Below are 26,162 nucleotides of genomic sequence, written 5' to 3' on the forward strand. Positions count from 1 at the left end.
GGTCAGTTATGTGTTTTTGACCATTAAACCTAAATTATGCTCTTTTATTCTCATGAAAGAAAAAACATTCATATATGATCATACATTCATAAAAGAACATTCATATATGATCATACATTCATATATGATCATACATTCATAAAAGAACATACAGATCATTGAAGAACATACATTCATATATGAACATATATTCATATATGGACTCATATTCATAAAAGAACATTCATGTAATATCTAAGCTGCCCTACATAAAATTTAATAACCAAACATAAATTCCATAACATCTTGTTCCAAATTACAAATATCTGTGTTTTTTACCATTAAACTTAAATTATGCTCTTTTATACTCATGAAAGAACAAACATTCATATACGAACATAAATTCATAAAAGAACATTCATATATGAACATACATTAATAGAAGAACATACATTCATATATGAACATACATTCATATGTGAACATATATTCACATGTGAACACACATTCATAAAAGAACACTCATGTAAATATCTAAGGTACCCCACATAAATTTTAAAAACCAGAGTACAAATATCTCTGGAGTACCATAAAAAAAACTAAGATACCTTTCATAATTATCTTGTTTCAAATCAATGAAATGAACTTATATTGTTTCTTTTTCTTATGCCAACATTGCCAGCCTCTCATCCTTTTTCCTTGTTGGACAATTTTTGTTATCATGAGGTGCAAATTGAAAACAATAATGACATGTAATTCATAATGGAACAAAAATTCATAAAATGTAATTCATAATGGAACAAAAATTCACAAATGAACAAACTATATATAGTCAAGTACCATGTATTATGCAACATAGACACTTGTTTCTGAATTATCATCATCTTCATATGTATCATCACAACTTTCGAAATCTTTCTTAAATGAATCCTTTTGTTCATATTTAACTTTAAAAATCTCTACTTCATCCTCATCAAAAACCAAGTCATGTGAACACAACCGCACACCATCAACAATTTCTTTTTGCACAATTTTGAATATGTTAGACGTGTAGACCTTTCCCACATGTTTCTCTATCAACAAACAAGTTTCTAATATAGGATTTTTTGATTTTGAGTTATAGTCATTTAGAAACCGTGTATGTCGTTGGGCTTCCATTGCATTCTCAAAATTAAATGTGAAACCAAGTTGATTCAAGTGTTTGTTCAAGTACCCACAAAAAAATGAATTTTCACTTTCTGACCTTGAAGTTGTCCTCATTAGTCCGTCTAGTGGTATATCTGTGAAATACGCTGGTATCCATCTATCTCGTATTGAGAACATCTCGTTAAACATGTCGTTGTTGTTAACTTTATATATTTTCATCAATTCTTTCCATTTACGATCAAATTGACACGATCTATTTTATTATTCAAAATTAACAATTGAATTTGCTTCCTAAAATCTGAAGCCCAAAATTTTGGACATAACTGTAATTAAGAAATACGTATCATAGACGAAAATCTTATGAATATCAATGTATTTGTTAAACCCATAATTAGTAGTAAAACCTATATATTACTTTATGATACCTTGTCATGTAGCTTTTTTATAATATGCCTCATACATAGTCTATGTCGTGTACTCTTAAAAACAGTTATAACTGCCTTTCTCATTCCTAGATTTTGATCAGTAACAACGATATTTGGTTCTTTACCGAACGTATCCAAAAAACATCTCAGCAACCACATATAAGATTCAACTATCTCATTATTAATCAAGCCCGCACCAAACGTAACATAATGTTTGTGATTATCAATTCTTGTGAATGGTACAAATATCATGTTGTACCTAATAAAATATATTTTATTAATAAATAATGTTCATCTTTACAAACATATATAAATGGAGAAAGTACAAATCATAAAATAGGATGAACAACTTGTTGGTTTGTCGTATAGGTTGCATCGAATGAAACCATATCCCCAAATTATTTATAGTTTGCTTTTGTGGTTTCATCAGCACAAAATAAACCAATTAACTCATTATCTGCAGAAACTAGATAATCAAACGAAAAGTTCTGTGAATTGTCCTGCCTGATAATCATTCTATTCACAACCATTTCTGCATCATTAATACCAATATATGGCCTTGTATCCCTAGAAAGTTTTTGAAATCAACTTTGGTTCCATGAACTTTATTATATCCTCCCTTTAAGATCTTCATCGAATTATAAGGTCTTGTCAGACCAATGTTATGTGCACTTAGTTCATGAATGAACTTCTCATCTGTATAGTCCAATTTGCGTTTACTGGTTGATAGGTACTTGTTACTTAAACAAAACAATTTATGGTTATTTTTTTTCTCAAACTCATACAAAACATATTTATTGGCTTCTTTATCAAGCCTGAACCGTGCAATTGAAGTACATCCCATTTTTTTGTTCTTGATTTTTATTTTCTCTTACCAACGTTGAGTGTATCGTGTTCATCATCTTTTCCTTTACCTGATTTGTTGCAATTCATTTACCTGCGAGTAACGATTCCAGTAATTGGTCTATTTTTAAGTGATTCTTTTCACACATCAAAACCTCGTTCTTCAGAATACTTTTGATATTTACGTTCACAATCAAAAACACTGTCGAATAGTTGTCCTACTTCCATCTTTATATAATCAGCAACAACTAGAAAATAGTATAACTTTCCTCTCGGTGAATATTCCTTTCCGACAATTGCATAATCAGTAAATAACATATGGTTACAATTGAACAATCATAAAATATCCTGATAATAATCAATACATTCATATAACAACATACATTCATAGAAGAACATGCATTCATAGAAAAACATACATTCATATATAAACATTGATATATGATCATACATTCATAAAAGAGCATACATTCATAGAAGAACATATATTAGTAGTGAACACGATTTTCAGTTATGCACTTAAAAACTGCATATCCAGTAAATAACATATGGTTGCAATTAAACAATCATATAATATCCTGATAATAACCAATACATTCATAGAAGAACATACATTCATATATGAACATTGATATACGATCATACATTCATAAAAGAACATACATTCATAGAAGAATATACATTCATAGTGAACACGATTTTCACTTATGCACTTAACAAATCAAGGATATACATGTTCATGAGTGGGAATTGTGTTCATTGTTACACTTACATAAAAAAAAGGTTTTTTTTTAATTTCAATATGTTCAATCAGTTATGAACATAATAAACCAATCATACATATGTATGTTCATGAATGAACCTACGTGCACACCAATACACACAGCTAAAGGTCTATGTTAAATAATGCATGCTCATGCATGTACCTCAAGAAACATCGACATAAGTTCATGCATGAACATTCAGAAGAATAAACAAATATTTCATTGAAATTATAAAACAAATAATATGTTGCATAATCATTCATTAATGAACATATATGTTCAAAACTTTCCACTATTGGAATATTTACAAACATGAACATGGATAAAGCAAATTATTTGATACATCGTTAAAGTCTGATGACGAAGAAGTCGATCATGTCTCCATCGTTGATCCAATATTCTTATCAATGCAAGGTTCTTGTGTTTCCATTGACGATCGATATATTGATAGCACGATGTTTCTTGATGTTATGAATAGAATTGGTGAACATATAGAAGTTTAACCGTTTTTTCTTGATGTTAGTAACTGCAAATAGAATGAAGATGTATAGAAATGTTTTTGTTCGGGGTGAATAAAGTAAGTCGTTTCGTAATAGGTAGAAACCGCTTTTTCGTCATACATTCAATAATGTATGATTTTTTTATCATACTCTATACCATATCATATTATAAAAGGGTTCTATAGTTCTATGTTTTTTGTTGGTTCTATATTGATCCCTCATTTCTCTCTCTCTCTCTCTTATATATATATATATATATATATATATATATATATATATATATATATATATATATATATATATATATATATATGGAGATGTTATATTGTAAATGTAAAAAGGTTGAGAGCGCGATAATGATTGTGGACAAATCATTTTCTAAGGGGCGATATAGGAATTGTGTCATTGCATTAATGATTTAGTCAACATAATTAAATTAGTTTTCTATAATTTTGTAATCATTTATTTAAACTTTTTAATAATTGTTTATTAATTTTAATTAACTTAAATTTAAATTATAATTTCTTAAAACTAAACTATAACTATTACGATTATCTAAAATAATTGAATTAACCAATTCGTTCCTTATTTTATTAATTAAAGATACATATAATTTTTATTATTTTATTAATGAAAGATACATATAATTTTTATTGATTTTTTTCTCTGAAAGAATCTATGTTTTTGTCTAGTTTATCATTTCATCGAAATACTTTTTAATCATATATGTATAAAACACGTTAATCTAAAGAATATGGTTATATTCTTAAATGAATAAATCATAATTTAAAGATAAAAAAAATTCATTTATAAATGAATAAACAACCGACTAATAATCATACATGAATATATCAACTAATAAATAATCAACAATTTAATAGTTTTTCTGCTTTTATTATATGAAACACCATTTATATTTACAAATGAATTTGTTAGAGACGGGTTTCATACATTTATACATTTATAATCATAAATGAATATGTTAGGATTAAGTTCATACATTTATACATGATTATATTCAATAATAATTAAACCATTTCATAGTAGAAAAGGTTGCAAAATCCAACCCCATGTCGGCTATTATTTTCTTGAATTGATCGCTATCTTATTCTTTCACCAGAATCAAATCGCAACAATAAATAACTTGTAATCATAAATGAGTTTTTCGGAGACCGGTTTCATACATTTATACGGTTATAATCATAATGAATATGTCAAAAATAGGTTTATACATGTATACATGATTATATTCAATAATATTTAAACCACTTCAACATCAAAACATTACCACAAAACTTATATTAATTAAGTTCACTAATCCCCAACAATTACTACTCCATAAAACACATAACAGTCAAAAAATAGATAGCAAAAAGTCCAACTTAATCATTGATTTCTAAGCTAGAAGATTATATAATACACAAAATATATCTAAAAACACTAAAAGAAATTAATATTAGACAAAAGGAATGAACCAATTTTAGAGAACAAAATAGGTAGTCCCTTTTTTCTCTCCACTTTTCTCCTAGTTAATGAAGCCTCCAAAATAATAAAGTCTTTACTTACATTTCTCCATATTGCAATTAATCAATAGGGCCATAAATTCTAATCTAGAACAAAGTTTTATTCATATCTCAGTCATTACCCAAACAAAGAGATACACATAACCTCAAAAAAGGAAAATTGAGCAATCTAACCATTTTTTAATGTATAATAATAATAACCATTTTTTGTAAGATGACCACTTGGTCTCGAATGGGTCATTCCGGACCCGGTTTTGTATTCAGTGCATTTATGGGTAATGGATACGACCCGAAAATATGGCCCCCCTTATAAATATCATTTAACTTGTTTCGGATGTCATTTCAAACTATCTCATTTCGGATTACCTACATTCCAGACACCACCAAAACTAAAAATGTCTTCAGATAGAAGTAATGAGATCCAGTGCTTATATGTAAGTTTCAATTATGTTTATAATTATATGCCTTTATTTTAGATTATACGTTAAAACCTGTATAATTTATGCATTTAGATAGGTATTATTAGTTTTCCTTTGAATTTTATTGGTTTAAAGAAAATTATATGATTCTATGTACGAATATATGCATGCTACATCAAAAATTCTCACCAAAAAACTTCATTTTCACTAGTCTGGAATATGTCCGGAATCCGAAAAACATGTCCGGAATAATAAGAACTCCTCCAGAATATGATGAACATTTCAGAATTTTGTTCCGGAATTTAGGTCTAGAATTTTCATCCGAAATTATGTTCCGGAAATGTGTATTCAGTAATGTCCTCCGGAACATACATACAAAACTGGCTAATTAATGATTCTTTTGATCGTAGCACAACAGAACATATGAAGCGGTTGTTACTACAACATGTAGGCCTGAACTTGGGCGTGAAATCATGGCTCGTTTAAATAACCGACCATTTTGTGGGGTCTTGTTTAGCAATCTTGTTTTGGTGATTACGTGAACATGTAGATTGTTGTAGAATGTCACCATTTACTCTGTCGCTATCTTATGTGCAAGGAATTTACTAGTTTTGATCCAGTTGACCTACAAGAGCTTCTATTTTCAGTTGGCGACTATCATGTTTGCTTTTACAGGAAGGCATTTTTCTTGGTCACTAGCTTGCAGTTCAGGGAGTATTTCCACCCCAGTTATGATTTTGGAGAGTTCGGACAACATGTGTTCCCATTGGTGCCGATTTCACGTTCGGTGAGAGTGAGTGACCTTATCCACATGTTCAATAACTTACTTCTTCAATTAAGTGATGCAGACACAGTGAGAGTCTCGCTCTGTTTATGCTAGAGCAAGGATTTTTGGGTAAATACCCTTGACTACCAGTTACTAATGAATGTATGACACTCGTCTCTATATTAAATGAGTTGAACATGTAAGCAATTTTTTACATACATTATATCAAATCATACATATACTTATTAAGTGTAATTGTTGACATAGGTACCCATGAGGTAGAGTGATATGGGATTTCACTTACAAACAGCTACGTCCCGTGTTTGACATGATTGAGGAGCATTTAAACCCCAATGCGCCAAGAATCGGTAGTAGACACACATATACTCTACAGGGATTTGTATATGCATTTAAGTTATGTACACTATTTTCAAAATGTTTTTTAGCAACAAGTATTATAACTTTCTTAAGTTGGTTACTCGTTTGACATCTTAATTTTGTAGATTTGGATGATGGAGACATTTCCCAACAATAGTATAGTTGGTCCCCCTATACCGGGTGTTATCCCTCGGGTAGTTGCATACCCCAAGATGAGGCGTCTGCACCCTGCTGAGTACGAACGTATTCTTGATGTTACTGAGGTATGTAGCTTATCATTTATAAGTTAGTATGAGAAAATAAATTAAGATTAACCTTTATATATTGTTTCATGCAGCGTCCCCCAACAACAGCATGCTACTTTGTGGTGGATTGAGAGTGTCATGTGGATAAATGTTGCATATTACCCTGATGTTTGAGTTATGTTTTTTTCTTGTGTGTGTTTTAAACAATTTCCTTATGACAATATAGCAAAAGAAACTTTATGTTTCCGAACAATGTAAAATATTCTAATTTCATACACATATCATCATGGGTTTTTAAGGTCAACTGTATCATATTGTTGACTACTATTTTGACTGGTTTGAACGTTAGATCTACACTTAGACTTAACGTTACTTTTTCCACTTTACTTGGTCATACTAGAAGTTTCAGTTTTTGTTGAATATACGGGAAACTGAGCGTCACAGTTTTTGCTTGTGTCCCAGATCCTTTGGCAACGACTGCATTTTTTCTTAATTGAACCTTCGGCTTAGACATAATTGTAAATAAAAATATAGACAAAACTGGTAATGATAATGGGGACAATAACATTGAGGAAGCCAACATTGGGGACAAGAATATTAATGATAACAAGGATGGAAGTCCATGTGCTAAATTTGAAAGTGGGGAAAAGTTTAAGGAAATAAATGAAGTTTTTATTGGGGTGATTGTGGTTATGAATCCAGTAAGTCCAATGACATTGAATTTTTTGTTGACAATTACAATATGATAGATGATGTAGAAGTTGACATGAACGATTTCATTGCTAACATTGATGTGGATGCAGAGTTAGTTGGAGATAAGAAGAAGAATGTGGTACAAGAAGAAAATGATGTAGGGGAGCTTAATGAAGTTCTAAATAATGAGGTTCTCTTGTCAGGCTCCTCTTCAGATGAAGGCCCAGTTGTTCAACGAAAGAAGACCGTCAAAGCTATATAGAGAGCTCACGAGAATGATGTAGAAATGTGGGTGAACCATTTTATATCCTTCGAACCTTTAATACAACCCAAGAGTTTAAAGAAAGAGTTAAATTTCATGTTATCGAGACAAAATGTTGGTGGATCAAAAAGTTCAAGAAATGTTGGTGGTGCTGGAAGGGCAAAAGTGAAGACTGTTGGTGTTAGCAAGCAAGGGAAAGGTGTCCCATGAATGTGGCTTTTTGGTGCTTATGTGTCACAACTAGGAAATTTTTAGACCCAGCAAAGCCTAAACCCTAACTTAGTACAAGTGAAACTTCATTGCAATCCTTGTTGCATTTTATCATCTATAGCCTTAGGACTTGTTTAAAGAATTAACAAAGAGGTATGGATTGAAAACTTAAACTAAATTGGAGTGTTATAAATGAGCATAAGTTAAAAGTCTAGGGGTTTAAAACATAAATAGCCCCCATTAGTTTTCACAAAGAAATCAATGCATTAAATGAGTTTTCACCCAAAACAATTAATGTATAAGGGGTTTACGGTTGGAAAACTTAATTCAAAATTTGTTTACGGATTTGAAATCAATTCATTTAAGTGTTCACGGTCCAATGATGAAAATAGCATGTAGTTCACGGCCTTAAAGCTTAATGAAATGATGTGTTCACGGATTGGAATTAAAGCATTAATATGTTCACGGATTGGAATTAAAGGAACAAATGGTGTTCACGGCCAAGAGGTGACCGTGAACACAAACCAAAGCTCATATATTGGGCGTAAACACCCTTAAATATCTTAAATTCTTATCCAATTTAACTTCCCAATGTGATAACATCCGTAAACCTTACATACAACCGCCTCATAAGTTCCTTCACCTATAAGTCACAACTTAGAACCATTTCTCTCTTTTCACACAAGCAGTATACGAAATCATCTCATTCACTCTCAAATAGTAAACCACATTTCTCTCATTGTCAAGAATTAGACCAAGCTTCCAAGGAGTTATACTTCAAAACTTCATCCTTCAATCTTCAACTTAACATAGTTACAAGCTTAAGTAAGTATTATACTTATTATTTAGTGTTTATGAAACACTTATATTTCAAAGATCATATTATTCACACACTATTATGTGTTTAAAATCATTAGGATCACGACAACTTTCCCGTATTATATCCCGAAAGTCACCGCTTTCGTCTCGATATTTATTCCAAACCGCACACAAGGTGAGTTCATACCCCTATATTTTTCCAAGCTTTTTCAATGTTTTTAGGGGGGAATACAAGTAAAACACAAGAAACTTTGTGTTTTAAAATATAATTTACTTATTATGTTTTTCTTACCATTAATATGTATTTAAACGTGAAACTTGTTAAAACATGGAAATAAACTTATAAACTGTAATAGGTATAGTTTATGGATCATATGAACTATTTTACAAAGTCCAGTTTAAAACATGGAAATAAACTTATAAACTATAATAAGTATAGTTTATGGAATAAAGGGATCTTTTTACAAAATTACTTGTTAATTATAAAAAGGTTTTCACATTATTTCTTGTAAATTCGTTGAAGCTATTTGTGAGACACGTCTTCGCGTACTTACATAAGTACCAGTGGAAGTTTAGCCTTATGAACCAGAGTCTCTTGAAGGGAGAGCTTGAGTTTGTGTATAGATCTATACGTGACTGACAATCCCGCGCCCTGACTATTAGCTACAGTCGTTCTGGGTGACAAACGTCATTTTTTGATATTGACGACCGATTCACGTCGTATCAGGATATCCGTCATATTAGTATGGTTATAAGAACTCACAAGGAGAAAAAAATGACTTATTTACGTAGTAATATACTTTTTCTTAAAACAATCTCAAGGGATATTAACTATATGATTACTCAGTATATACAATAGGGTTAGATAGAATTGAAGTCTGGTAGGCAGTGGAATGAGTGACTTCCGCCTTACTTCCTGTTCCTTGTTTGGTTGTGGGCTTAGGGCAGATTCACCCATTCAAATGTCTGTTCGATCTCGGTTATATACAACTCGTATGTACTAAGTGATCATAGGAGGGTGGTATCGTCACATCGAGTTTTCAGGGCAAACACATCTTCAGCTAGTTTTTCTTATAAATAAAACTAGGTATCATTAAACTAAGTATGGTAATTATACTTGTGCTTTTCGGTCTTGGAACGAGTAAGACTACAAATCGGTTTTATAGAAAATATAGGATTTTCTATGATAAACATCGTTATTTTAAAGGTAAACGGTTTTCGATTTAACTTTCTGAAAACAATAACAATTATTACTGAAAACATTGTTTTACAATAGAGTAAGTGGAACTAGGAACATATTTACAAAAGGTTCAACACTTATTTACAAATTAGTATAATATAAAGGACCTTTAATGGTTAATTCTATAATTCATTAGTTTATACATCAGAGTTATATATAAATAATATCCGATAGGTAGTGGAATGTGTGACTTCCGCCTTACTTCCTGTTCCTTGTTTGGTTGTGGGCTTAGGGCAGATTCACACATTCAACTGTTTATTCGATCTGAATTATATATAATTTGTATTTACTAAGTAATCGCAAAAGGAACGAGTACTGTCATATTACTCATTAAGAAAATATAGGATTTTCTAGAGGAACAGACGAACTTTTCCAAAGAACAAAGAGTATACTTTTTATAACAAAAATACTTATGAACTCACCAACTTTAATGTTGACACTTTTTCAAACCACTTGTATTCTCAGGAACGTTAGTAGACAGGTACCCTCTCAGGTGTTGCAAAGACGGAGCTTAGTAGCATTACGTCTTATCTTTTGCTATAGTTTTAATGTAAATCATGCAATGTTTTAAACACAATGTAAACTTTATATTATTAATACGATGGTCTTTGTTACTTTGATTACTATTATATATATAATTGTTGTGATACTGTACATGACGTCCTTCACCCCCGAACGTTTCCGCCGTTCCGGTTTGGGGGTGTGACATTATGTGTTGTTTTGGTTGCTTTTGATAAACAATTTTTGAAACTGGAAGTAGGTTATATGTTGTCATTGTTGATGTTGACAAACATTGTTTTATTTTGAACTATGTTGTATGTTGTCATGGTTGTGTTGGTTGCTTTTGAAAAACAATGGTTTGATTTTTATTATCTAGGATTAGCAATGTAATTTGTTTTATTTTGACAATTTGTTTAGTTTTAGCAATGTAGTTTGTTTTAATTTGTTTTAGCAATGTACTTTGTTCTATTTTGGTTATATGTTTTGCTCGTTTTTGGTCATTGCTTTTGGTAATCTGTTTAAGGAAGGATATATATATATATATATATATATATATATATATATATATATATATATATATTATCTTGGTTTTATCATTTGTTCTGCTCATCTGCATAATATGATCCCAATATACTTCAGAAATTGTAAAATACAATAAAATTAAATATAATATCATTTTCATTGATAAAAGGGTACCCTTGATACAAATCATATTCATTACAATGCATTCTAAACAACTGTAACTACATGACTTGATCTTAAACCTAACATTACAACTTATAAACATTTATCCTAAAAAACAATAACCAACTGATTATTAACAATGTCTTGAGATTCCGATTTTGGACTTCAAGTTCTTGATTTCTGATTTGAAGTCCCTTATTTTTTTTCCTTTCAGCCTGATAACCATGCTTTTCTTCATCTACCCACAAAATAAAGCCAGAACTTGGTCCATGTACTCTCATTAGCTTCGATTAGCAGATCCTAGGGATACAATAGAAAATAACTAAAAACAATTACAACAGCATACATGCAGCTGGCAAGCATAAAATACGCTAATTGGGTTTCTCTTCGTCATTAAAGTCCATATAACACCTACAACACCACAATTGCATTTCACCATGCTTGATTTTGTAGCGACTATGAGAATAAATAAGGGAGGAGAACAAAGTGAAGAACACGATTGAGAAAATAAATGAGGGAGGAAGGAGAACAAACCATGTTTAAAGCACAGGAGATATGAAATGACAAAAATACCCCCAACGTGCTTGTCACGTGGGGGGGGGGGGGTTTGTAACCACAAACCGACGGATTGTTAAGTGAGTGACCAGGCGGATTACAAATTTTAATATTAGGGATCTTTTGAGTTAAAAATCTTGAAAAGAGACTAAGCGTGCAAATTTCCCTAAACCATAGGGACCATACGTGTAATTTACCCATTTATTTATTTAAAGATTTATAAAACACTTTAGTGTACACTAGAAAACTGAATACAATGAGTTATCACCAAGAATCATATTGACATCAAGTACATGATCTAGGATGGCTCTACAACAACCTAACATGTAACACAACAACACCGAAGCACCGTAATCCAAAAGCTTAGTGAATAACAACTACAATAACACACACACACACACACACACACACACATATATATATATATATATATATATATATATATATATATATCAAGGTTGTAAAAAACGCTCGACGTTAGCCAGTCGGTGGACTAGGGTTAAGGGATAAATCGACTAGGCGGGGGATTAAGCAGAGACCATAAATTGCTAATTTGTTGAAATTTAAAAAATTAAGTATGACTAATATCGTTACAAAGTTCGTACATACCACTAATATCATACCAAAATGGGTTAATATGATTAATATCACACTAATCATTCCTCAAATAGTTCTATTGAGATAGAACTTCTTCAAGGTGTTAAAATTTCATTGTTTGCCATTGTTTTGCTCATTTTGTAGGGCGAGATTAAGCGTTAGACGCATTCTAATCGGTCGGGTAGCGCTTAGGTATTAATCAGATATTAATCGGGACCTAGTCGGGAGTTTTACAACTTTCCACATATCACATCAAATATACTAATTATATCAAGTCAATTGATTATTGTCTCATGACTCCTTTTGAGACCTACTAGTATTATTAATTCATGAAGTTTGGTTATTACCTCATGACATCGTTAAGGCTAACCAACGATTCAATACAACTACATTATACATCTTTAGATATAACCAACTTTCCACTTTACCAACACATATTCAACAAACAATAGGTTCCTATAAACTTGTCATAACTTACTACAAGATAAAATTTGTGACTAGTTGTCACCAAACTCATCAAACTCCACAATACAATTGTTTACTAACTTAACTCCATAAGCTATTAGTTAATACTCGCAATTCTAATAATTCCATAAGTTAGGGTTTATAACCCATAAAAACCCATATGTGGAATTCACTTGATAGATTTACAACGACGCTCATAATTGCACCATATTATGACTTTTAATCGACTAACTCGGTATCCAATAACCCTTCTTAATTATTTTATGAATACGATAACGTAATAATAGAACAAGAGGATACCTCAACTCGGTTGACAACTCATCCATCATGTTTTAACACCAATTCTCCGAACGAGTTCTCGAGAATCAATCTCTCTCTCACTCTCCATCTGATTTCATTTGGAAAAACTCCTAAATGAAGAACTAGACTTCATATAAATACACCAAAAATCATAGGGGCGTCGTCGTCTCCCTTGTATGGTCGCGTTGTGTCCAAACGTGTGTCGTTTAGAACTTGCCACACATCGACTTCTCTCGCAATGTGTCTCAACGAGGTTTTAAGCCCGTGAGTTGCAGCAAAGTTTAACCAATTTCTTTTTGTTAAAAGTACATTGCTATTAACTCAAAACAACATTTTAATGAATTTTTTTTTTGAAAATCTAATGGGAGTACATTGCTATAAATGGCAAAATAATGATTGGGTTAAAAATATAAATATATTCTTTAGTAGAATAAAAAATGTAAGTAAGTTTCTCTTCTAAATTTAAATATAAACACGTTGTTGTTTTTGGGTTAAAAATAAAAATCTTTTTTTAGTTTTCTTTTAAAAATATAAACATGTTGATATTTTGGTTTAAAAGTAAAACTATGTCGTTGTTTTTGATGAAAAATAAAATATGTAATTGTTTTGAGTAAAAAATAAATGTGTTGCTATTTAGGTTAATCGTTAATGTATATTTGTATTTGGTTGACAATTGTTTTTTTTCTGTTATTTTTATTTGGCATGGTCAATTTTTGTTAACAATTGTCATTTTCACTTAATTTTCCTTTGACTAAATAAATCAATATTATTTTAAATTTTAAATTTGATGGCATCTGTTTAAAATTATAATTTAATCTTATTTTTTAGGCCGTTTGGATAAATTATGTAAAAATCCTTATTTTGAAAGTTAATAATAGAACTTGTCATGTTTGAAACCCTTTTATTAATTTGTAAAAAGTTAATGATTTAATGAATCATCCAAAATTTTGCATGTTTACCAAAAAATTAATTGAAGACATCTTAAAGTACAAGTTGGAGCTAACCCACTTGGCTAACATGGAGATTATAAATTATCTCGGTTTAATCCAATGAGAAAACAAAAATAATTATTTTTGTCGTTAAAAAAAATAGACATCTAAGGGATAATTTCCACATACTATTTTGATTGATTGTTCATCAAACCCATTGCTTGCCTAATTTCATATAAGAAAAGATATAAGAACCGGATAAATCCTCATATACAAACCGATAAAACTATCTTGTGATGATTAAACCAGATGTACACAATGTACCACCCAAGTAGAAAAATCATATGATACATAAATATGGGTATAATCAATGTATGCACAACTGAAGATTCCTATCGTCACAAATTATTGCTTTTAAAAAGATTGGAATTTAGGTAAAAGGAAGAAGTACCAAACATAATTCCACTAAATTTTTATTATAGCATTTTACCGTTATTTTTTCTTATTGCAACATTTACTTTGCAAAACCTACTCGTCTTTTCCTTTTATTGGTCAAAAAATAAGAGTGTATTGCTATTCAGGGTTAAAAAAATTACATGGTCTACTTTCAATACAGTTCATCAACATGAGTTGACTATTGTACGGATCAGAATGTGGACTTGTTTCCACATCTGGGGGCACAATTGAGCTAGATTCTTTCTTTGGTATAGGCCACCATTGAACCCACTAAAATTCTTTTGAAATTGATTGACGTTGGGCTTGAAAAATCCCATCCACTGTCCATCTTTTTCTAATAATCGCAAGCTAGTTCAAACATCTGAAGTAGATATGTTCTACAATTCTCCTATAGTCCCATGACCTCTACAAAAGATAAGAATAATAATTTCATAGCTACTCTCGCACATGATAGCAATGTATTTACAATTTTTTTTCACAATAATAGCAACACTTGTTTTTTTATCTATAATGGTAGTGTACTTATGATTTTTTTACCTAAATAGCAAGTAACTTTGTGTTTTTAGCAAAAATAGCAATGTACTTACACTATATTGCCCATAATAGCAATATACTTATAACTTTTAACCCAAAATAGCATTATACTTTCAAGGTACAATGGTTTAGAAAAAAAATGTTATAAATATAAAAAAAAGTTTTGAATAAGAAATGAAACTGAGATGTTATATTAGACAATGAAACGAAAGAACATTGCTATTTCTTGCATTCTGATTGGGTGAATGAAAGAGAAATAAAAGTAATTTCATTACGTTGTCTAATATAACATCTTACTTTCATTTCGTATTCTTAATTTTTTTATATCGTACTACATTTTAATTTTCTTTTCTTAATAAAGCATTGCCCTTAATTTTTTTTACTTTTATTTCCCAAATGGGACATCATTTTTTAATTTTCTTTTCTTAATAAAGCATTGCCCTTAATTTTTTTTACTTTTATTTCCCAAATGGGACATCATTTTTTGCATATACAGATAATATGGTTTGTAATAAGGATAGTTCATAGTTGTACCTTAAATTGATCGTAAGTAATTGTATTTGTGTACATTTTTCGTGTAAACCCAAAATACAAAGTTGTTTCATATGAAAAAGGAGAATGATTATGGCTAAAACAAATTGTAAATTTAGCCATATTCAATTGTTAGGGCTTAAAAAATTGTTATTCAACAAAGATATTGCTGAGTTTCCAAACATTTACCTTAACAACACCCCATAACATACCAAGATGTTTTGTGGCTTCATGTCACGATGAATAATGGCGTTGGAATACAAGTAATGCAAAGCTCTGACCTGAATTTTTTTAGAAAGTATAAAAAACATTAAAGGATGTTAAGTAAGACTTTAGAGATAGGAACAAATTCGTACTCACTTATGAAAAAGATGTATTATTTGAGTTAGAATCACTTTGTGAACAGAACACAAGTTTAAACCTTCGAATGTTACTTGGCCATCTTTCTCCAACAAAGATGCCTCACAAATTTGTGATCATAAAAGAACACCTACTAGTAGGGGGTGTGAGTCTTATAGTTGTGAAATTTGCTTCCTTGATCTTGGAATTAAAACAAAAAACCAGAATATTTACCAAAATAGACGCATTGGTTTTAAATGCCAAAAATAGTTAAATTTGAAGAAACAAAAAACGGAAACGAACCTATTTATGGTTTTAGCTTTTGGCGATTAGAAACCAGATATCATACGAAAATATGGGCTCATTACTATGTCTCGAAACCTTTATATCGGCTCAGACACGAACCTTAATTTTTCTTTTGAACATTCTATCAACATACCAAGAAAGGAAACCGGACACAATTTAAAGAGAAAGGAGATCTTCAAATAAGAAACTCTAATCTCATTGGGAAGCATGTGGGTTGAAAAAGAAACACGTTCCCTTTGAGGCATGATGTAAGAAACTCTTCCCGACTCATACGAAGAAAGCTTACATAAAATTAAGCATGAAAACTGTTTAAAAAAATTAATGAATTAAATTTCTAAATTTATGTCGAAACGTTGACTATCTTGAATTTATACCGACATACACATAAAAATAAGCATGTAAAAAATAGTTTTTTAAGTTAAAGAATGATAGTTATTAACAACAATCAAAAAATATATATTACGTAAGATAAACACGAAACTTTAGAAAATAAAATGGCAAAAGAAATATTTTACAAAATTCTAAATGAAAGAGTCAATTTGACATTTTAAATAGTATACGAGATAAAAAAAAAGTTAGAGACCTATAAACATAAAATATAGACAGTATTATAAAACTGGTCCTTATGAATTAACCATGGTAACAAACTCAGTATCTATTAAATTTGAAAAAAACCAAATCTAACTCTAATAAAAACCTCTTTAAACCGCCACATGGCAGTTTTCTACGCTCTATATTTTACACGTGTCGTCCTATTAATAACCTAACTTTTGTTTTCGCGCTCAAACCCTAAACTCTATCTATTCATGGTCATCCCTCGATCCCGACTCTATCCCTCTAATTTCGCCCTCCCCTTCAAAATCAAATCAAATCACATGTACTTCGCTCATAGCATTTTCAGAATCTAATCCTTTTTCAAAACCACGATCGCATAAAATCCGGGATAAATGTATGGTTTCCCTCTAAATTGCATACACAAGCCATTTCAATCCTCATCTTTTATTTCTTTCTCTAAAACCCTAGCCCGAGGATGAACAAAAACAAGAGTGAACAAGATGGTGCCATTAGGGCGATTTTGAATGAATCCTCCTAGAATCATATCACCTCTCCCTCTCCCTCTGTCTCTTCTCAATACTCTATCAGACAAAGATCCTTTGAAAACTACCTGGTTCAAACCGAGCGGAGAGCATCAAGTTTGAACTTCTCCAATTTTACTTATTTTTTGCGTTTGTGATGTTGTCGTTTTCAACTTTTTTCCTCTATTTCGCTTCCTTATATCAATAGTTGTCTTCTTTTTATCCAATCGATCAAGCGGAAAGCAAGGATTGTCGTTTTTGGTGAAGAAACGAGTAGAAGCATCATAAGATGATTCAATTTTATATGGATATTCGAGCCATCAATACGTCAATTACAAACGAAACCTGCTCTGTACTCGATCGTTTGCTTATTTTGATTCTCAAACCTCGGCCTTCAGGTTTTCGTCTTCATCTGATTGGTTTTATTTTGGCTATGAAGATCTATGTGCACGTTCTATTATTGGCGTTTAAGGTAAATCACTTTTCAAATTCCTGAAAGAAGGATAAGGTATACATGCCACTTCTCCCATAATAAATGGTGATCAGTGGTCTCTATCCATCTTTCTATCTCCAATATAATTGAAATTGGAGTTGTTTTTTCCATATGCCTACCAACTGTTTGTTAAAATGCCTTGAATCCAACACTAAATTTTTCTCTTTTTATTACATTTATGATTGGTAGGAATGATTACATGAATAAGATTTTCAAAAGGGTTGGATCCATGGAGGCATAGATGTAACGCCCGTAGATTCGGGCTAGTCAATTTAGAGACAATGAACATCAAAAATGAGTTTTTGATGGAAGATTATTTAGAAGGAGTAATCTTAACCAAGTGGTAGTATATGTTCCAAGGGTTCCGTACATATAAAGAACGCCGAAATCCGAGTTATAACGAAGAACTTATGGTCCGTCGAAGTTTCGCGGCAAAACCGGCACGACACCGGGAGACGTAAATAGTGAATTTACGATAGAGCGACTTTTGGCCTTAGTGACCTAAACAAAAGTTGTAGTGTACGTTAAACCGAGAACATACAAAAAAAGAACACCTAAATCTGACTTCGTATGAGTAGTTATGAATTTTCTAAGATTTGGCATAGCAGTGCACGACTCGAAACTCGAATTTTAGTTCGACCGGTTTTTGTCTTACGCGACCTAAATGAGAGTTGAAGATCTCATTAATAGGAACTCAACGGTAAAAAGACAGACGAAAACGGAGTCCGTATGAAGGAGATACGAATTTTTCGCGGTCATTTAACAGTCTAATCTCCTCCTACTGTTAAATTCAAGATTGGTCGAGAATTAGCCGATGGAGTCTAAATGAAAGTTGTAGATCTTGTTTTTACCTACGCGTGAAAAAAAAAGAACGTCGAAAACGGAGCTCGTATGCGAAAGTTACGGGGTTTAGAAGTCGGCAGGGTGCTGCTGCAAAAGGGGTGACGTGGCTAAATATGGGCCAAAGCTTTCTCCCCAAGAAAAGCCATCAGGTGATGACACGTGGCACCGACTCGGCGAGTCTGTGAACCGACTCAGCGAGTCCATCAGGAAATCAGCCTATAATAGAGGTGTCGGGTTCCTTCATTTCCCACACCTCTCCCCTTCAACTTTCTCTCTCTACATTCTCTCTCTAAGGGTTCCTAACCCCCCTCCCCTAAGCCTAGGTAAACCCCCTAGCACCCGAAGGAAGCCCCGAGGCTCCCGGAGTCCCGAGAAAAGAGCCTTTCGGCTCGGAAACGCTGCTCCAGCGAAGCCCGGTTTTGCGAAAAACCCGCTGTAAGTGAGCTATGTCTACCCTATCTTTAGTATAGCTTATGTTTTAATATAGTAACATTATTAGGACCTTAAAATAATTATTTGGGCTGTTATTATGAGTTATATAGAGTGTTGTTTAAACGCTTATATAATAATAATAATAGCTAGACTATTAATTAGTCGCGGTTAACGTTAGACTAAACCCTAGTGGTATTGATACTAGGTTTTGTCAAGGGAAAATTGTTTTGAGATAACGAAGTGCTGTCCGAGTACCGAGTCACCACCTAATCAAGTGAGTGCATAGTCCCTTTCATGAATATGATTTTAATACAAGTATTGATTGAAGTATTAATTATATGTTTATGTGCGAGTTAATTGATGTTGCCTGAAATACGTGTTAAAGAACATACCTGATTATATATGATGATTTAGGATAAAGAGTAAACCTAAATTAATTATGAGGAATATTGGGTAGTATTTTCTTACGAGTACGAGTGAGTTATACTCAAAGAATAGAAATTTAGTATATGTCATTGATCCGGGAGCATGGATTAGACATAGTCATTGTCCCTAGTCCGAGAGTATGGATTGGACATAGTCAATCGTCCTTAGTCAATCGTCCTCAGTCCGGGAGTATGGATAGGACATAGTCATTCGTCGTTAATCTGGGAGAATGGATTTACACATAGACACTTGTCCTTAATCCGAGAGTATGGAATGGGCAAAATTATTGATCCGAGAGCATGGATTAGATCCGAGAGTATGGATTAAGTAGGAGGTAAAATTTAAGGTCCGGGAGTATGGATAGTCTCGTTGTGAGTATTAACGGGGTGGGGTAAGAGTTGCTATTATATATATGGTAAAATTGTATATTTTTGTGAGTTCTAAATTGTATATATGATATGACATTGTGGGATTGAAATCCTTATGTACTCATCGGGTTTCCCAACCTGACCCACTCAAGCTTATTTGAATCACAGGTGCCGATACGAAGTTACATTACACTGAGAGATTAAAGAGGTGTAGATCACTAGTGATAATGAATGTAAGTTTTGTTTATGCTTATGTTTCTGTATTGACGATGACATCCCAATGTTTTAAAATGAATAAAAATACATTTCTTCGGAAATGCTTTGATAACGTATTTATCATGTTGTTCTGGGAACAAATTCCGCAACATTTTTATTAAAAGAGGTACTCTGATTTTTATAAAGCATAAACAAAATCGGTATTTTCTGGCCGTGAAAATAGGGATGTCACAATAGAATAACAGATGGATATGAACTTTTTTTACTGATACTATTGTTTCTTCTTCCCTTTTGTGCATAGATATGAACTTTACTTTTATTTTTTATATTAAATCAATGAAAGCAAGTTGATATGCATTCTTTTACATTTGTTTCTGGTAATATTGTTCTTACAGGGAGCTAAGGTGTGATCATTTAAAAGTGGACATGGGATTTTACTTTTTATATTAAATCAATGAAAGCAAGTTGATATGTGTTCTTTTACATTTGTTTCTGGTAACATTTGTTCTTACAAGGAGCTAAGTTGAATGTTTTTATAATCTTTTCCAACTTTGGCCTTGCAGGTTAGAGAAGTAACTTATAAAAGTGGGCATGGACTTTTGAAGGTTTATTTCCATACTTTGTTTTAACCCACAAAAAGTCAGACATTTCTTATTTACTTATCTGGAAACTGTGAGACTACATTGTGCAATATACAGATCTCTCCCAAAGATTGGGCTTTTGAAGGTTCGGAGTGTGCTGTGCATTGAGGGTTATTGATGTATTAGTGCGAGACTCATGGTATATATGGCATGGATGGTAAATTGAATGAGCTTTCTACTTCCTTTTATTATAATGTGAATGAAGTTGATAAAGATGATTATAAGTTCAAAACATATGTTACATTTTGGCCTGTAACACTTATGATGTTAAGGTATGAGCCATAGCTATTTTATGGTCTTTGTTGTCAATAATTTTCTCAAATTATGAATTTGGAACTTATTCCGTTCAACTGTGTGTTTTGGTTGCCAATTGGTCTGAAACAAATAAATAAACAATAAAGTTCAATTATATTTACTTACAATAAACTAAGAATTTTTAAGTAAAATTTTTGAATTCAAAAATTATTTGATTTTTATTATTGAATTTCTTTTTTCTTCAACTAAACGCATGACAAACTGTGATTTCTGTAGATTTTAATTCTTCCAAATTTCAATTCCCATATCAAAAAACTTTTTGTATAGATAAGATTAACACCACTCAGAAGATTAAAACAATATTGCCTTGTGATGATTGTCTTTGGTCTAAAAAATATATATTTTTATTATTTGGTTTGAAAGATTCATCTTTTTCTACGCCAAATTTTTATATTTGCTTTCTTTTACATAAAGTTTTGATTTTTGGATTTTTGACTATAGTTAACTGGTTATAAGCTTTGTTCTGGTGTGATTGAGCTGAAGGTGTGGTTGTGATCGTGGCAGATTGGTTTAGAGGCTTATTATTTTAGAAGGCGAAACTAATTAAACCAAAACATCAAAATGTTAATAATAAGAATAATTATAATCACACCACCAACACCTATCAGATAGATGCAAAAATTCATCATACTCATTTGAGTAATTATTTTTCTGACCACCCTTTTAATCTATTAGACTTTCATTGCTGCAGATGGATGCGAAAATGTATAATTTTCTGAATGAGACTCCTATAAATCAACATGTTACCAAGTCATTTATTTTGTGTATTACGACTATAAATTTCTTGAAGCCATTATGAATTCCTACCTTCGCAGAAACAAAGCTGCAATCTGATAACGTTTTCCTGTAGATTTGGTGGTTTCGGCATGGCTGGAAATGAATACTAAAAGTAAAAGTAAAATTTATTGGCGTAATAAAATTTCCATTTATATTGTATACCATTATTACTATTACTACAAAATTAGCTAAGCCATACTCGAGAAAAAGTGAAGAATTGAGATTTTGACTAAGTTTACATCGAATGATCGAATGTTTTTATTTCAAATGCTAGAACAAGTCTTTTTGTTGACTATAATTCAAGGTTGTAAAAATTGTTCGACGGTAGCTCGATGGTCGACTGGAGTTAAAGAATTAATCGGTCTTGACGGGGATTAATCGTAGATTTTGAAAAACAAGTATTTCAAAATTAGAAAATAAGAAAATTTGTAATTTGAAAATTTGAAAATACGTAAATATGAACATTTTAGTATAATATTTAAAATTTTGGAGTAAAAAAAAGGTGATATTTTGAGTTATTTTTTTTTTTTTTTTTTTTTTTTTTTACTTTTTTGACTCTTGTTGACTGATTAATCCCGCCAAGACCGATTAATCCCGCCAAACCAGATTAATCCCTAATTTCCATCAAACACCCCTAATGTCGGTTGGAGAACGCTAAACAATTAATTCATGATTAATCCCAATTTTTGCAATATTGCTATAATTTGGTAGTCACTGTCTTGAACTTAGGTAGTGTTGTGTATTGTGACTAACTATTATTCAATTTGAAGGTTCGGAGTGTGCATGCAAAACAAAAATTAATATGTTATTTGAATCAACGATTATAATTTTACATAAATAAAAAAACATAAATCTATTAATTAATAATTTATTGAAAATAATTGATTAATAATTATGAATTTTTACTATAAAAACTATATTATTTTTATAATTGTGGTTCCCACGGGTTATAACCTAGTTACCCTTATATATTAGGCATGTGATAGGACTTAATTAACGGACAAAAAGCTAAAGTTGTGATCTAAAAAGACTATTCATACAAATTTTAGAAACCACAAAACTATGTTTATTAAAAATAAAAAAATAATAATTAAAAAAAAATTAGCTTAAGACTAAATGTGAACTTGATAAAACACATGGACCGCGTAATTATGTCTTTAATTATACATGTATCCGGGTCAATTGCATTGAGATGAACCGTCGATTTCAAATAGGAACTGAACCGTGTCATTTTTGTACTACAATTCCAGATTCCAACCAATGTAGGAAAAGTTAAGGAGAAAAAACAGTATATGCCAATCAGAAGTTGACACCTGGCCTAGTCCACAGAATATGATTTTTTTGCCGTAGATGGACAACCTGTAAACATATTAAATGTAGTACTAGCATCTTTTTATGTCTTACCAATTTTGTTGCAAGTATGTGGTGAAGGAATACAAAGTTTTCAATTTGGCAAAGCTTCCACTTTAATGAAACTGGATCATGCACAGATCTCAAATGTATATACAGAACGATTTTATATTTTTTAGAATTGCATAAAATTTAAAGGATTTCACATTCAAGGCAATGCTATTTAATAGGATGAATATAGGAAATTAATCTTCTACAAGTCCGATAAGTTTTTGATTGTTATTTTCCTTATGGAAAATTTTATACAAACTTTATTTGGACAATAAGAAAGATATCTTATAATTTTTATCTAAACTAAATTGCATTTATGGGACTGAGTAATATATTAGAATTTGTTTATATGTTTTTATGAAAAAATATACATGATTAATATCACCCTAACCTTAAAAGGAAAATATTCCTGTTGATGTTGCAATTGGACATTTTCATCAAAGAGGAAAAAACATTTTTAGTGTGCTATATTAATCTTCTATGTTAAGTAGTTTTCAACTATCTAAAAGCCAAAAAAAAGATACGTTTGTGAAGGGGTTTACATGATCTTCCACGTTATGGATATCTATGTTGTTCCTTTCTATTATGTAGAGACCACAACGCAAAGACCAGTACTCCTAAAAATAAATTATTATTTATTCATTTTAGCCTTTTCATGTCCCAAACAACAATAACTTTCTTGAAAATGTTCGGCATGCATTATTAGGTCACCACAGAGAGTACAATTCGATAAGAACCGACTTCCCACAGTGGCTTCTTTCCCTTTGAATCTTAGGGAATTAAGGAACAATTAGCAAAGCTTCTATTGATCCAGCAACCAAATTAGCTACCGTTTTTCCTTTATCTACGAAAAATGTAGAGTTGAAGAAAATTAGTAGAGAAAACAGATGAAAGAAAATTTTATTTCGGTGGGAACGAAGTGGAAGAAAATTAAATTTATATTCCCTTCTCTCCAAGTTAGGCCATCTCCAATGGATTAAACCCATTGATAATTCTATGGATTGTCAAGTAGGAAAGAGAATGTAGACATTCACTCTAATTCTTAAAAAATTTATAAACTTTCTTTAGAATTGTATTGCACCTTTATATTTAATCTATTAAACCCTCATACAACTCTCATTGTGGATGACCTTAAAAGCGAAAGTTTTTATTTCATTCTTTCCATTTCCTTCCCTTACAACCTGGAAATATCAAAAAAAGAAAATATTTTCTTCTCACTTCCATTCATTTTTTTTCTGGTTAAGTTAGACTCACGTTTTATATATATATATATATATATATATATATATATATATATATATATATATATATATATATATATATATATATATATATAGAGAGAGAGAGAGAGAGAGAGAGAAAGAAAATTGCAAAAATGGTCCTTGTGGTATGCATTTTTCCGAAATTTAGTCCAAACCTAGACTTTTTTGGCATCGTGGTCCTTTTGAGCTAGTTTCGTTACGTTTTTTGTCCCTCGGAAAACTGAAAAGACTAAAATACCCTTCTTACTCATTTTCTTAATTTTTTTCTATTTAGTATAAAGTTTTAATAATAAAAGTTATGGGTCCACCCCTTCCACCCCCCCCCCCCCTCTCTCACACCATCTGAAAAGAACCATTTCTATCATTAATTTTTCATTCAATTCGTTATGTATTTGCTTCTCTCCTTCAACACTCCTCACTCAACCCTCGTTGGAGCTAACCACACCTCCGCCAGATTCTGTACCCGCTAGTACTTTCCACATCCAATCCCTGATTCAATTTTATTTTATTTAATCAAAATCACTCACATGAGTTTGTGATGGAACTCGTCGTCGGTAAACTCGGCTTCCTCCGACGAGACCATTAGTAATTAATGGGTTAGAGAATAGATGACAATATTTTCTAATATGCTCCTTAGATCAAAGTTTTGGGGAAAACCATTTTCCACGACGTGGTGAATAAGGTGTCATGACGTGACTTTTCAATTTCAAGAAACGCGTGTTCGAATAGCCGCCACGACATGGCAAGAGGAAGGCCACAATGTGGCAGCTATCCTAAGCCCATAATTTTTAGGATTTTCTCTATATAAGCACTTAATCTCAAGGTTAGGGCATTCTATTCGGCCTCCAAACTTTCCATACGAAAGCCTAGCCTCCATTTCATGATTGAAGGCTTGGTTTCTTGATTTAGAGCTTATCCTTTGGAGTTGGGGAAAAGAGAGGTTCATCTTGGTGCAAGTGATCAAGGAGTAAGCTTGGATCCAACATTCTCTTTAGATTTCTGAGTTGTTGGACGTATAAAGTTCATACATTGGCACTTATTCTTCTAGATTCAAGTTTGAGGTCATGTTTAGGTGGTTTTGGTCCCTTCTATAGATGATCTTGGAGTTTGAGGAACTACAGAGCTTGGTGTGGCTCCTTTATGGTCAATATATTCTGTAGAATGAGAAAAAGGAGCCATGATGGAGTCACCTTGTGTCCATGCATAAGTTTTGGCCACATTAAGGACTTAATGGACTTAGGGTTATAGATCTAACTTTAGAATGGAGTCCTAATGGATAAAGTTGGAACATTATCCATTAAGCCATTGAAAAGAAGTAGATCAGAGGTTATGGTTTTAGATCTGTAAGGATTAAGCACTAAATGATGATTTTGGCATTCTGCTAGAAACCACTACGTGGCCAAGGGTTTTCCACGACGTGGTGGTGCTCAGATACTCGACTTTTGTCCTTAGTTGGCCACGACGTGACCAAGAGCTTGCCACGTCCTGGGGATCGTAAACCTG

General features: G+C 31.8%; 1 protein-coding gene across 1 annotated transcript; it reads right to left on the minus strand.

The window, feature by feature from the left end:
- Window positions 1–825: 825 nt before the first annotated feature.
- On the minus strand, window positions 826–1,314 carry LOC145112310 (protein FAR1-RELATED SEQUENCE 5-like). Its single transcript, XM_079048488.1, has one exon. The coding sequence runs from the start codon at window positions 1,312–1,314 to the stop codon at window positions 826–828; it is 489 nt and encodes a 162-aa protein (XP_078904614.1).
- Between the last annotated feature and the right edge of the window lie 24,848 nt (window positions 1,315–26,162).

Source organism: Lactuca virosa, chromosome 1, assembly GCF_052849685.1.
Source record: "Lactuca virosa cultivar CGN04683 chromosome 1, Lactuca_virosa_CGN04683_v6, whole genome shotgun sequence".
Taxonomy (NCBI): domain Eukaryota; kingdom Viridiplantae; phylum Streptophyta; class Magnoliopsida; order Asterales; family Asteraceae; genus Lactuca; species Lactuca virosa.

Excerpts from the sequence above, each read along its gene's own strand:
- LOC145112310 (XM_079048488.1), bottom strand. The coding sequence starts at position 1,314 with ATGTTTAACGAGATGTTCTCAATACGAGATAGATGGATACCAGCGTAT.